The sequence below is a fragment of the Artibeus jamaicensis genome, unplaced genomic scaffold, assembly GCF_021234435.1.
Source record: "Artibeus jamaicensis isolate MK-2021 breed Jamaican fruit bat unplaced genomic scaffold, CSHL_Jam_final contig_456, whole genome shotgun sequence".
NCBI lineage: Eukaryota > Metazoa > Chordata > Mammalia > Chiroptera > Phyllostomidae > Artibeus > Artibeus jamaicensis.
The window spans coordinates 7,868,404-7,883,629 of record NW_026521839.1 but is presented as its reverse complement, the minus strand read 5'-3'; the positions used below and the strand labels follow the sequence as shown (position 1 = coordinate 7,883,629).

The window sequence follows — 15,226 nt, the reverse complement described above, 5'->3', positions numbered from 1 at the left end:
GGTAGAAGGGAATGAAGGGGGGGAATAGAGCAAATGTAATGGCATAATCAATAAAATAAAAAATATATTTAAAAAAAGGAATTAGTGAGAAGCAGTCTCCTCCTCACTCAGAGCTGGCAATGCAGAACCCTGGGAATTTTCAGGGCATGCATGTGAAGAGACAAAGAGAGGGAGCAAAGAAGAAAACTTCCCTTCCTCCCTTCAGTCTGAAGAGACAGGGCTAAGCCTCCAGAGTTGGGGGACTAGAGATCTCTTTCTGTGAGCAACACTCAAGAAACAAGAAGACAGAAAAAAAAAAAAACCACAAAAAGAATGCTGGGACCAACTCCATTTCCTGGGAAGCAGGGGTTCTCCAGAAGACCTGGTACTTAAGTCAGCCCTCCGCCCAGCTGCTTCCCAGAAAGAGCCCACTCTGCTCCCAGAAGATAAACCTCCCCAAGAAAGCCTCTCCCTTTACCAGGTTGATTGGTTGGTTGGTTGGTTGGTTGGTTGGTTTGGGGATTTTCTGTTGCTTCCCTTTGTTGTTAACGAATCATGGGAGAATGTAGTGAAGAGCTGTGGCTGAGTCAGCTCTTCCGGGTTCAGGTCTAGCTCCACCTCTTCCAGGCACTTTGTTCCAGGTTTTGTCTCCATCATCCATAAAATGGGATCATACTACCTGACCTAGTTTGCAAGGTTGTTTTGAAGTTTGAAGACAATAATATTAGCCCATTCAAAGATCTTTAAGAAACTTGTTAGAAATGAAGGATTAATATCATCAATCCATGTTCCTCCTTGCAACACCCAGTTCTGTGAGCAGCACTGCTCTCTAACAAAGTTTGTCTACCGCATCAGAGACATCCTGTGGGGCTGCAGTTCCTGTGGATGAGCCTGCAGACTTCAAAGGCCTTAGAAATGCACTTCAATTCCACTGAGTTCAGAAAACCTCCTAGGGATATATGTTATTTAATCTCTTGAGGCTGCAGTTTTCTCATCTATTAAATGGAGCTAATAATAGTAACTATCTCATAAAGGTGTGTGGGCATTAAATGAGCAAATAACTCACATTTACTGAGACTGCTGTAAGTGCTCAATACCTGTTAGTATATGATGTAGCAAATGCCGTTTCTTCAAAATTAAAAAGAGCAGAGCTGATGCCTACAATAATTCCAACCCAGAGTCCACAGGGCCATGACTGGGAGAGGCGCTCCAAATGCAAATAACTGCATGGAAGCAGGAAAATTCAGAGCATGTCTAGAGAACAGCAATAGTTCAGTCTAGCTAGGGGCCTAGCCAATGTCTTTATTCACCTAACAAATGTTTACTGAACCCCCACTAAGTGTGGGGAACTGTGCCAGGCTCCAGGAGATGCAGCAGAGAGACAGGCAAGATCTTGAGGCATAGGTGGTACATGCAGGGGGCTTAGTGTCTTTTACCCATGGGCCACTCCCTTGAAGAAGAACTTTCCAGTAACAAATTCTTAACTTTGTTGTCATTTTGCTTCTTTCTCCTTAAAGAGAAGTGGAAATTGGGGAATGGGGAGGAATCAATTAAGAGTTCTAGTTAAGAGTCCTAATTAACCAGCCTTTTACTATAAGTAACAAATGCCGTTGACGTTCCAAGTTTTAATTAATGAAACACGATGTGTCTGTTCCTGTCCATTCAGAGGAGAAATTATGGAGAAGCGGAGGGGCACCAGGTAACTTCCAGTTCTCTCCCTGCCAGGCAACACATCTATCTTTCCAAAGTCAAAAAGATGACAAAACTTGGATGGTGCACTCCCATGAAAGGATCGCTCTAGGGGCAAAGCTGGGTCTTTTCAAAGAAGCAGGCCTGGAAAAAGTTGAGGGCTTTTCCCATTAGTAGCTCACACTGAGCTATGCATTTTATGTGTATTATGTCACTTCTCCCAAAAGCCCTGGTGAACTGAGTATCACAATCACTATTTTACAGATGGAGAAAGGGAAGCACGAAAAGTTATTTAGTCATGTGCTTATGACTGCAGAGCAGTAAGTGGCTGAGCCAGGTTTTGAAACCCAGGCTGCCTGATTACAACAGCAAGCATTCTGACCAGCATCTTAGTCCCCGTGACGGTAACAACTTGTCCTAGGCCAGCCATTTCAGGAAACCTCAATACAGGCATCAGAGTACTCTAAGAATCCCTCTTAGAGATGCTTCAATAGACAAAGAGAATGAATCTAATGACTTTGCTTTTTAAAAAATTAGAATAGTGGTACTCTAAACATTTTGACATTAGTTCTAGGTTCAAATCTCAGCCATCACCCTGAATTGAGATATTTCCTTAATCCCTCTGTCTATGAGGTCAGATGAAGTGATGTTGTTCTATATGTTCTCAAAGCCCTCAAAACAGGGAATAAAACTTACCATACCCCCCCCCACCTGTTTTATCATCTGAGGTCTTTCTCTCACACTGGGACTGTAAGCCCCAGGGGGTGGGCTCTGCCCTGTTTGAACCTGAACCCTCGGTGTCCAGCACATCTGCCAACATTAAGCTCTCAGATTTTTACTATGCTTCATCCCATTGTTCAGGACTGCCTAGGGCTCAGGCAACCTCCTAAATTAATCCCAAGTCTATTTCCCCCTCCTGATGGGATGAAATAAACCTAAGCTTTTGCTCAGGTTCATTTAAACTACAAATCCAGAACAAATGGAACTGAAAATCCATCTAAGACTTCTTTGACCTGCAGAAATGAAATGAACCCCATTACTCCAGAGTCGGTGGCCCCAGGGAACAGGTATGAGGGCTCCGAACTACACCACTGGGTACACACCTCAGGGAAGGCTGGCTGACACAGGTGAATACACAAGGAGAACCAAAACATTTTAGCAAGGTAAAAATAAAACAGAACTGCCGTAAATCTCTCTCCTGCCCCCCACTGCCCTGTTTTTGCATAGCAGAGGTAAGCTTTCTTGAACCAGTATTTGGTTTTCAGGGTCCACAGCTCCCCTGCTCCGAGGAGAAGGCTCGGCTCCCACAGGGAGGTAACAGAGACCTACCCTGACCTCCTCCCACAGGAGTCGTGACCACCAGCCCTCAGACTCTGAATATTGCTACCCCCTCCTCCCCAGGGATGGCAAGATGTGCTCTCTTTCTTTCCATGTTCACTTAGTTCCAGAAATACATGTGGGGCCCCTCCTCCGTTCTCTATAACGTGCACACACCCACGCAGAGAGCACGCCGAGGGCTGTGTCAAACTGTCCAGCCCTCAGTGTCGCTGATTCAGCACCAGAGCTCCCTGTAGCCCCCAGAATGGGAGGAATAAAGGAAGCTTCCTAAAACCCCAACAACGAAAATGACCTGCGTCTGCTCTACTGCTTCATTTGCCACCTTCGAGCGAGAAGCAGAACACCAGGGGGAGGCAGGCGTACAGCGACCACCACGGAGAGAGGCTGTGTGGCCTGGGCAGACGTGAAAATAAGTAGTGGGCTCGGGAAAGGCTCTGGACTCGGGCAGCCTCATTGTGGACCTCGGCACTGCCACTTACAAACGCTGTGACCTTGGGCAAATTACTAAACATTTCTGGAGTTTCCGTTTCTTCATCTCTAAATTGGGAAATAACAACTACCTCTCACAGTCATGTGGCTAAAAGGAAGCGATGCCTATGAAGAGTAAGCACCTGTCCTGGGACCTAGCACGTGTTCAAAAACAGTAGAAACTCCTACCATGCCTGTCATCACCATCGCTATCGTATGTTGCCAAGCTGAAGGCAGCAATTTGACAACCCTCACTGAGTCAGAGGTTTGTGTTTTTTAAATGATTTGTCAAAGTCTTTTGCTGCCCTGAGTTTAATCACTTCATTCCATGATCTGAAATGCCTCAATCAATCAAAAAGGGCCATTTCTCTCCACAAACACGTTAAATCGAATGGCTTTTCCATTCCATGGCTGGAGGGTTTCGCAGACTGATGTAAACAACATGTCCAAAGAATTTTAATTGCCATTTCGTTAATGAGGTCTCATTAACATCCCTCCCAACCAGCTCTGCTGATGGCCCGGTGCATGGCCATCCAATTACCAAAAAACAAAGTCTCCATAAACCTACCATAGCCTCTGAGGTTAAAGATTAAGCTGTCCCTAGAAACAATAATGAGGTATAAGAAACAGGCTGTACAAAATACCAGGGTCCCTTTCCCAGCTACTAGCTTCCCAGGAGGACTCTGATACCATCAGCCAGGGACAAGGTTCTAAGTTGTCAGCCTCTAAATATGGGACCCACCTTCCCCCATCCCAGAATAACATATCACAGCAAAAGCCTGGGGGCATAACCTTCAGGGAAACTGGACCCAGAGGAAGCAGGAAGGGACTGCCACTGAAGAAAAGACAGGGCTATTCTAAACACAAAACCAAACAGGTAAGCTGGGAGGAGAAAGGTGGTAGGTAATCCAGCCTCTCGGAGTCTCTCTGCCTAACAGTGCCTTCACCAGGGAACTGAAGACTTATCAGAAGGCACGAGCTGATTTTTAAAATGGTTACATTTTTTGGAAAACAACTTGGCAATATCTACCAATAATTTTTTTTTTAATGCATACTCTCTTTGAGCTACTTTATGCTACTAAAATGGTATCCTATGGGGGCAATCTTACTGTTACTTACATACTAACAAGTGCACTTCAGAATATTATGTAGAGAGATTCTTCCTCAACACTTTATATAAAAGGAAAAACAGGTAACAGTAATGCCCATTAATCAAGGGCTGGGGTTAAATAAATTATAGTTCATCCATATGATACAACAGATAAAAAGAATAGTATATAGGCATACACAGGGTCTGGAAAGAACTCCAAAATTTTGTTTTAAGTCAAGAAAAAGTACAATGATTACAGAATGTTTCTATTTGGCTAAGTTAAAGAACATTATACATTATATACATTATATACCTCATAAAGGACACACTAGATAGTTCCCCTGTTCCCTCAGAAAGAAAGCCTAAGAGAAGATTGACTTGGCATTTATACCTTTATGTACTGTTTGACGTTTTGTATCATGGGTTTAAGTTGAATACATTCTCTAAAGTTTTAAAAGAACAGTATAGCAATGCATCTGCTAACATGGCAGGATCATCAGAATATACTACTAATATGTTTAAGCTGGAAAACATGCAATGAAAAATAATGGGAAAACTATTCACCAAGGTGCTGCCCGTGGTTTTCTCTGGGTAGGATTGTGTTGCTTTGCCTGCTTTTTCTGCCTGTCTGCTTTTTCTGTAATAATTACAGGTGATTTTGTATTAAGATAGCACTAACAATAGCAACCATAATTATTACAGCAAACGCAAGTTTGTCCTAGAGAAGGAAAACAAAACAGAATTCAAAGGCAAAGCTGGGGGCCATGAACAAGTGAAGACAGAGTCCAGGTAGCCAGAGACTAGGCAAGATAGGAGAGCAGGGTATACCTGCCTGTGCATCTGGACACAGAGAAAGCAAAATCATAAACTCTGGAAATGATCTCCTCCCCAAAAGTGCATGCTGTCCACAGCACAGCAGTGGTAACCCAAGGAGCAACATCTCCCTACCAAGACCCAGACTGGAGGCTCTCTTACTGTGGACAGGAGCCTGGCAGGGAGGCTCTAGAGCACAGCCTTGAGTGGGGCCTACTCTGCAGGAGGCTCTCCTCCCTGTGCTGCCTGATCCCCAAACCATCCCCAAAACAGGGCAGGATGTACTACCCTCACCATAAAGAGGAGAAGACAGGCCTAGCGGTCACTCAGCTCCAGTGTTGGCTGACTCCTAGTTGTGATCTGGAGGGTCTCCTCACACTTGGTTGGTTTAAAACACACCCTAATGTGAGTCATGGGGCCAGAGAAGCCTGTGACTACAGGAGCCGACACTGCCTCTTTAATGTGCCCCTAGTGGGTGCCTACACCACCACATTTACAAGTGGGACGAGGCAGCAGCTCTGGCTCAAGAGGCAGTGATGGCAGAAAGTGCTAGATTCCACTCAAGTCAGGAAGTGCAAGACCAAAAACAAAGCAGGCCCACATCGGTGGGCGGATATAAACCCACTGGGGGAAGGAGCAAAGATAATCATTTTATACCTCCTTCTCTAAACACTGTACAGTTTACCTTCACACTGCTTCTTCTAATGTCTTTTCATCATGGCCTATCAACCTCTGTATTCCTATGATTTCTCTGCTGCAGGCTGCAAAGAAAGCTGCGACCAGGAGATGATCACAGGCTCCACAGAGGCCTGTACGACAGGGAAGAGGCTCTCAGCCTGAAGTCGCACTGACCAAGCCAGGGAAAAAAGAAAGGCCCACGCATGCAGAGACGAGAAGACGCCCACACCTCACTTCCCCACGCTGAGATGACTAAACAGCCTGTGTCTAGCAGGGACAGCTGGTCGTCTGTCTACCCTGTCTGGTTGTTAGCATCTGACTAGGTGGCACAGGCCTCCAGGCTCACACTTCCCATGGCAAGTGCCAACTCTAGCCACCAGCACTCTTCGATTACCGATTCACAGGGCTGCCTACAGTGACGATCACTGTCTCTGGAGTCAGCACTGTCTGGGCTGGAATCCCGCCTCTGTCTTTACCAGCTGTGTGACACCAACAAATTACTTCACCTCTCTGTACCTTAGTTTCCTTGGCTGCTGCATGCATTAAATGACATGACATACATAAAATGTTTAGCACAGGGCATGACCCAAAGTGAGGGCTCAGTAAATACTGGCTAAGAACAATTCACCATTATTTCCACAGACACACATGTGTGTGCACACACCCACAGTGCTGGCAGATCCTGATCACGCAACAGCATCAGGACCAGGGAGCACCACCACACTGATGTGCTCCAAGCGCATTCTCCTCACTGTTCCGTGGGTGGGTCTCCCCATCAGGCCATGAAAGGGAAAAAGAGAGAAAACACAGATGTGGAAAGTGGGGAAAAACCAGGCCGGAAGCACCTGGGAGCCTCTGTTAAAGGTGGGGGTTCAGCACATTCCCAAGCCTCAGATGATCATGTCAGCCAACTACAATAGGATGGGACGTGTGCTGTGTGTACACACATCCATGCGCACACACCGTGTACAAGGAGAGGGCTGGGGAGGGACCCAAGGAAGGGAGCCAGAGAATCCCTGGCATCTGAGCACTCTTCCTCTGTCACTGCACCAGCAGATGTTCATGTGCTGACCTGGGTTTTAGCCAAGTTCTTGGCTGCTGCTAACGCAAAGCCTGAGCACATCCTTCAAGAAAGTGCCCTCTTCAAAGACTTGGCTGGAGAGTCCTCTCTAGAGAGAGAAAAAGACTCCCTGAGAAAAAGCAGAAAAGTGGTAGGGAATGTGCAGAGAATGGAGGGCACAGGAGCAACAGCAGAGTCAAGGTTCAGAGACAGAGCAGGCCGCAGAATTCAGAACTGGGCAGCTGTGGAATGCCCTTCACAAAAATCATCATCAGCAAGATCATCTTAACAACTGGCCCCACTTGTGTCACAGAAAGAGACTGTGGGGAGAAATGAGAGTCTACGTAGGTTCTTGGGGGCAGAGGCTTGATTGGAGAACAAAAGGACGTCCAGAAACACAGTAAGTGACTGCTGCCTTGTGGGCCAAGGGCTAACGCAGCACAGGGAGCCGGCAGGTGGGCGGCCAGCAGGCCCTCAGCTAGTTTCCAGATATGGGCGCTACAGGAGACACGGACAGAATACAGATGGTGTTTGCTTAGGCAGGGGAAGAGCGAGATGATTTCTTGCAAGGGAAGGAGGTGTCCACAACTGAACCTATCAATTAAAATGACCAGGCCCATTTTGTGGGCCATGCATGATCTTCGTCTTCAAGTTGAAATAAATATCAGTGAAGACCTCTTTCCACCTAAGTATGGTGGACCGAACATTCGTGTTCATCTCTACTCCTTCCCAAAGCCCTCGTAAAATAACAGGATCTTAAAATAACAGCATGACAAGTTCTAACAGGGAGAATGTCTCTAAGAAAAATAAAACAAAACTAACAGATTCTCTGACGTATTGAGAAGGACTGTTCAATTCTACCTAACGAAAATTAGTGGTAGTAATTCACTATGCAAAAGAAAAAGGCAATTACTACTGACTTTCTGATTTAAAACAAAAGTTTTCAGATTTAAAAACTACAATTATATTATAGAACAGCTCAGTTGTAGAAATAATATTAGAGAACTAAAGAGAGGGGAAGGATGTATGTATGAGGGGGAAGTCTATAAAATATAAAAGTTCAGTCTTATTCTTCTGTGAAAAGTCAACAGATAATATCTAAAACTAATTATTCCAAAAATAGTGGTGTAAACATATCACCAATATTTGGATAAATGAAGATAAATAGATGAAATGGATTTTAGCTGAATCAGAGCCTGCATTTTAATTATTTTAGAGTTCAGTGAGTGGCTCCAGAGAGCACGACTTGGTGTGGAAAAGCAGAGCAGGGGACTCCCGCTCATCATTATAAGCCACGTGGTATTTGATGGTTAAATGCAGTAGTATTTGATGGTTAAAGTCCTGTTTAAAGAACACTTTGATCAAAATAGAAATTTATTTCAAAACTAGGTCAAATTACTCTTCCCCCATGAAGTTTTCTCAGATCTCCTTCCTTTTCACTCATGGAAATTAATGTCTGTATCATCCATGTGATAATTAATCATATTATACTTAGCAATGAGTTGAACTCTTCTATTGCTAACCATCTTTCCACCTGTGTCTTAGCTCCCTAAGATGTAACTGCTTAACAGCAGAGTGCCTGTCTCACAATCTTTGAGGAGCCCGCAGCAGAACAGGTTATGAAATCCCTATGCTTGGAGGAGGTGCGGCAGCCCAGCTCCCCATTACCTGCGTAAGCGTTGGCCTGCTGCAGAAGGTCAGTGCAGGTGTGCACATCTGCAAATGCGCGAATGCCCAGGCAATTGGTGGGATGCAACTGAGACTGAAGGAAGTCACAGCAGTTCTGCCGAACATCCATGAGCTGCAGCAAGCTGGCTGCTGGCAGCAGCACCTGAAGGAGAAGGTGACATTCTGAGACACTGGATCCCTCTAACAGAGCCTCATCTCCCTGAAGCACTGTTCTAATCACACCACTCCCATGCTCAAGGTCCCTGCAAGCTCTCCACTGCCTGCCCAAGTCAATCCGAACCTCCTGATCTGGCCCAAGGCTTATTTCCCACTACTCTCCACCTCATGAACTCTTAAGCACCAGCCTATGAGCTGTTTCCCTAGAGCCCACAGCAGTGCTTCCTGATCACCAATGTCTATATGAATTCCCTGGGGACTCTGTTATTACAATATGCTGATTTCGATTCAATAGGTCTAGGGTGGGACCTGAGAGCCTGCATTTCTAACCAACACCCAGGTGAAGTTGCAGCTGCTAGTTCATGAACTGTACTTTATCAGCGCCCTTATGAATTGAATGTTTGTGCCCTACCCCCCAAAATTTGTATGTTGAAGTCCAAACACCCAGTGTGACAATATTTGGAGACAGGGCCTGTGAAGAAGTAACAATGGTTAATGAGGTCGTAAGAGTGGGGTCCCAAGGTGACTTACAAAAAGAAGAGATACCACTGTTCATTCTCTCTCTCTCTCATTCTCTGTCTCTTCCCCCCTCCCTCCCTCTATAATGTGAGGACACAAGAAGATCTTCTGCAGGCCAAGAAAAGGGTCTCACCGGAAACTGAACCAGCTGGAAACTTGATCTTGGACTTCCAACTTCCAAAACGGTGACACAGTAAATGTCTGTAGTTTAAACCACCCAATCTGTGGTATTTTATTACGGCATCCCAAACAGACCAAAATAGATTGATTCTTCTACTTGGCTACACATTAAAATCACCTAGAGAATTTTTAAAATACCGATGCCTGGGTCTCACCCACAAAGTTTCTCACTGAAGAGGAATGGGGTGTGGCCTGGACGGTGAGATGTTTCTAAAGCTCCCTAGGTACTTTTAATGCACAGCCAAGTTTGAGAATCACTGCCCTACGGCCATTGGCATACTGTCTTCGCACAGAAAAGTTCTCACTGAACTGTTCCCTAGCTGGTTCACCACTTCATTACCGAATGTTTCTGGGCCAAGCACTAACCTAGACCCTCAGATTCAATGGTAAGCACGACAAACCAGACCCCTCCTCTAATGGACCTTATAATCTACTGGAACAAGTCCTCTAGGACTTGGGTAAACACTCTTCACTCTCCCATCCAACAGATAAAGAGAACGTATTTAAGTGCAATCCCAGAGAAAGGAGAGCTGAGTTTCCTTTTAAAAGGTCACAGGACACATGAGTATTTACATTATTTTCCAGAAGACAGAAGAATGTCCTGCTCAGGTGTGTTTGCATGTGTTTTTCCTAAAAGCCAGGGAGGACTGGCCCCCACAGGCCAGAGGGGTGCTCAGGCCGCCAACCCTGTCAGATTCCCTAGGCCTCTCCTGCACTGCCGGGGAGAGGCGGCCGGAGTCCGACCTGACCCCAGCTCCGCCTCCCCTTACCCCTACCCTGTGGAGCAGGCAAAAAGTGTGAGCACGACCTTCAAAACAGAAATTTAGAAAAAAATAAATAAATAGTTTGGTCTGAGGCTGTTTAGTGCAGGGTCCACAGCATCCATTTCACCCCCAAACAACTGCCGTGCCCTGGGCCTTGCTCTGGGCTGCTCCCCTGGCTCTCAGAGTGTCTGGGCCAGGCCGACGCCAGCTGTCCCCATCCACGAGGGCATGCCCAGGCGGACAAGGCTACAGATGCATTTATTTTCTTGACTCGGGGCACTACAAGTTTTTTTCCCAGTAATTTAAATTCTGGACCCTGACCATCTTCCGAAACAGTTCTGAGCATCAACTCTGGCTCACCTCACCAGCACCTGCTCAGGCCAAAAACTCTGCCACGCTGCCCATTCTTGGGCCTTATCCCTTCACTGGGATAACCAGTTGTCCAGGTTTGCTGAGGAGTAAGGGGTTTCTAAGGACACAAGACTTTCAATGCTAACACTGGGACCAGGGGGCAGCCTTTCTCACCCTGCCCACATGCAGAAGCAACCAGAGCCTCCACTCCCAGTGGGCCTACTCCCAAGTTAAATGCTTGCTCTCAGTAAGAAAAGCTCCTCTAACTACAAGCCTATTAAACTTCTCTTTCATGGTGGCCAAATTCTGCAAAACCTGCTTGCTCCTCTTCCCTTCCTTCACCCTCTCTCTTCCACCCTCCTGTGTCTCCAGCAGGACAACGGTAAATTAGCATTGTGTCCTTGGTATTTTCCAAAGACACAAACTCTGATTCATTCCAGAAAAGGAGAAAGATTTTTAAAAATCACCTGCCCCTGAGCTTTAGATCATAAGTGAACACAGCCGGGCTGCAAATCTGACCACTTAAGCTCCACTCTCACCAGGCAGCCACTGTCCCCACTCAACAGTCATAAACTGGGAAACTCAATTAAGCTGTGAGCTTGCTCAGCCAAACAGATTCCAGGACCAGATTAGTCTCTGCCTTCGAGTTACGGGGAGAACTATTAACAATTCTTGCTGAATACATACTGGGAACAGAAAGCTCTGTTCCAAACTCCCGAATGACCTCCAAGCCACCCCGCTGCCAGCAGTAGCTACAGACCCTATAGTTAGGGCCACACAGGTTGGCCAACCATCCAGGTTTGCTGAGACTTTGTCAGGTTTAGCACTAAAGTCCTACGTCCCAGGGTCAGTTTTTCACCCTAGAGAGAAGGAACTTCCAACCAGGGACCCTAAGCAGCCCTGGTGGAGAGGAGTAATCAAATGTTGTCCAGCACGCACCCTCCTCAGTGGTGTGGCAAGCCCCAAAAGGGTCAGGCGTGCCCAGAGGCAGGAATGGGACGGCAGCCCTTCAACCCAATGGACGAGGATTTCTGAGAGGCCAGTCCAACCCAGGGTGTATTCCCAGCCAAACCAAGATGAGATCATGCCAGGGGCACACACCCTTTCGCCCTTGCCCTCTCCTGCACCAAAAGGACAGCAGCACAATTTGATGCTTAAATTCCCTAGCTCATGACAACCAGCCAATGAAATAAAATAATAAACATTTCCTGAACACATTCCTTAGGTTAAAATGTTCAGTTTTTAAAACCTCCCTGGATAGAGCTACCCACATAGCTTCCCACTTCCCTACTGTTCACAAAACCCACTTAGTAGGCAAAAATTATAAGATTTTCCACCTTTCCATACCACCTGCCCCCCCATCCTGTTTGGGTCCTCTCCTGCCCAAAAGCATTCCCAAGCTGACTTCCTAAAATAAATGGGGCTGGTGGTTTCTCTAATTGCTCCTTCCCTCTCTTTGATCTTACACTGCGATTAGCTAGCTATGAGTCAAAGGCCCTTTTCTTCCCACTATTTGCTTCATACAGGAAGGCGTGAAGGAAAGTAAAGGAAATCAGAATGCTGAGGGGGAAGGTTTGGAGGCTGGGAGATCTACCACTGCTTAAACTCTGACTCTCAGGGATAAACTGGGCCCCAGTCCAGCGGGGTTCTGGGGGCTACACATGAGCACAAGCACAAATCCCCAGAGGCTGTGAAAGAAAAGAGAGTGTAGGTCCCTAAGGGGCTGTCCTCACCTCCGTCTCCCACATCAACCAGAGTTCAGAGGACGCCCTCTTCTCTTATATGGCCTCAAGCGGCAGCAGTAGCAAGATTTCGAACAAAAGGCTAAGGTTGGGTAACTCTCAGCCTTGCAGCGAGACTGATGGAATCATTAGGGCAGCCCAGGTCCCTGGATAGAGGAGGATGAGACCAGAGAAGAGGCGCTTGACTGGAACCACGGCAGGGGTGGAAGATGATCCTAAGTCAAAGCTTTTAGCTTGCCTCCCTCCACCTCGGTATTACTGTTCTGGGAAAACAGGCCCTGGAACTGACCCTCGGCAGAGAGGTTACAGGCTCCCCTCCAGCTTACGAATGGCCTCACCTCCATTTTTCACTTGCAGGCCCTGTTTTGTTTTTTCCCTTCCTCGGATAATATGAAAACACAGCAGAGGATATCCCGTCACAGAGTTTATTTCCTTTAGCAAAAACAAAAGGAAATGCCCTGCCTCAAAAAGCACCTAATCCTGGAATTTCAGGGAGGCAGGGCCATGCACCAAGGGAGGGCCCCAGCCAGAGGCCCGGCGGCGCAGGAACAGGGCTGCCCAAGGCCTTGGCCCCAGGACACCGTGGGTCTGTCTCTGCCGGCGCCAGGCATGAGACCTGGCACAGACACTGTTAAAGCAATAATCTGTCGAGAAAAAGAAGAGAGAAGGGGAGGGGCAAGAGGGAGCATGAGTTAGGGGAAGAAAAGGGGAGATGTGTATAGGTGAACAAGAGAGCTAGCAAAATAACACTGTGATGGAAAGTCTTATTTGGATTTTGACTTCTCCATGTACCAGTAATTTGACTAAAAGCAATTACTTAACCTCTTTGTGTCTCTGCCTCAACAGTAAAATGAAGATAATAATGGTACTGCCTTAAAGACTTGTTATAACAATCAAATAAGATCATTCATTTAAAGCAGTTAACATAGTGCTCGGTTCATAGGGAGTGCTCAGTTACATTGGTTTTTGTTATTACTAATTATCAGCCGAAGTCAAGATTCTGATCATTCATTCAACAAGAAACCCACGTTCACCACATCGATAGAATACAGTGAGCTGGAGAGAGCTGGATTGAAATCCCAGCTCTACCCCTTACTCCCCACGTGACTGTGGGTGCCACCCGCTGAACGCCTTTGCACGTCAGTTTCTCCAACTGTAAAAGAAGGGTCACAGATGGCTGTTCCCTTGATGGTTATGAGAATTAAATGAAATAATGCATGCGAAGTGATCGACACATACTTGGCTTGCAGTAAGTATTAATGTGTCAGTTATGACAATTGTTACCTCCACCACAGAAGGTCAACACAGTGTCTCCAAGGTCTGTGTGGCAGGAGGAGGTTAAGGGCATAGCCTCCCGGCCGTTTAACCCCACCCCAAACCTCTGCCTCTTGTTCCGAAGGCTTTCAGGAGAGCCCAGTGCCACCATGCTCACCTTCTCGGGGAACCACACCTTCAAATACTGATGCCATAGACAACTTGTGAGCAACTGCCTCAGAACATACATAACAGTGAGAAGAAGAAGCCTTTTTTGTTTGTTTTTCCCCAAGGTCACCCCTGAGCAAACCACAATTTAAAGTGAGGAAAAAAAGAAAATAGTACACCTCGATTCGGAACAGTGCACAGTTCCCTGCAGGTTCCACACTGTGCTTCCTAGTGGAGCCTCTGCCCACGCCGGCCCCTCCCACCCAACGCACGTCCATCAGGGGGCACACACACCAGTGAGGACAGAGGTGGGCAGAGGAGGCAGGCCTGACCCCTCGGTCTTCCTTCTAGATCTGGCTCAAACAACACTTCTTCACCGAGGCTTGCTCTGGCCACCCTCATCCGGGTGGTGATGACCACTCCTGCTTCCTGGGTACCTCCACACTGTCCCCCACAACACTATTGGGCACCATGCTGAGCCATCTGTCCCCAGCTTCAGACCATGTGCTCCTCGGTGAAAGGGTTTCTATGCTCCAGTGCTCTCTGGGCCCATATAGTCTGCTGGCACAGGGTAGCACTCTTCTAAGTGCCCTACCTAAAGTAACTCATTTAATTCTCACACCAATCCTATGTGCTTGAGTGCTCCTATTATGCACAGATTGCAGATGAAAACACTGAGGCACAGCTAGAAAATGGCAGAGTCATGATTTGAAGGCAGATGGTTTAACTCATGACCACCCAGTAATATGGGTGCTATTTTGATTCCTGTTTTACAGATGAGAAAACTGATCCTTAAGGCAGGATGTCAGTGTGGATATCGGAGAGGCTCTCATAGAAGGAAGAAAAAACAAACCAGGAGCTGGCTGGGAGTCTTCTCCAGCCAGAGGTCACAAAGTCTCGTGCCCCCACTTCACAGATGGGAAACCAATACCCTGCGGTGGGAAAGGGCTAGAGTACGAGTACACTGGCAATGCGCGGTGAAGCCGAGACTCAGACCCAGTTCTCCACTCATTCTCAATGCCCGCCTCACCTCCAGTCCTGTATGTCCTCTGAACCTGCACATCTTCACTCCCGCCCTGGGCTCCCATCCCTACAAAGCAGTTTTTTTAAAAGTAAGGGTGAAGTCATTTCCCCCAAAGTCCTCTAATTAGTCTGTCTGCTGCTACCTCCCTTAAGATAACTGGTGTTACAGAGACCACTACTGGGCTAGACCAAAGCTGCAAACATAAATGCCTAGCCAAGTGAAATGGATGCAGAGTGAAACAGCTCTAATTGCTAGTTTGTAAAA

General features: G+C 46.8%; 1 protein-coding gene across 6 annotated transcripts in view; it reads right to left on the bottom strand.

Moving 5' to 3' along the window:
* Window positions 1-15,226, bottom strand: part of KLHL3 (kelch like family member 3) — a 121,723-nt gene that overhangs the window by 54,695 nt on the left and 51,802 nt on the right. For all 6 annotated transcript variants that reach the window (XM_037163489.2, XM_037163490.2, XM_037163494.2 and 3 more), the window contains one exon: window positions 8,784-8,946. In XM_037163489.2, coding sequence (XP_037019384.2) covers window positions 8,784-8,946 — 163 coding nt within the window. The remainder of the gene's footprint in view (window positions 1-8,783; window positions 8,947-15,226) is intronic.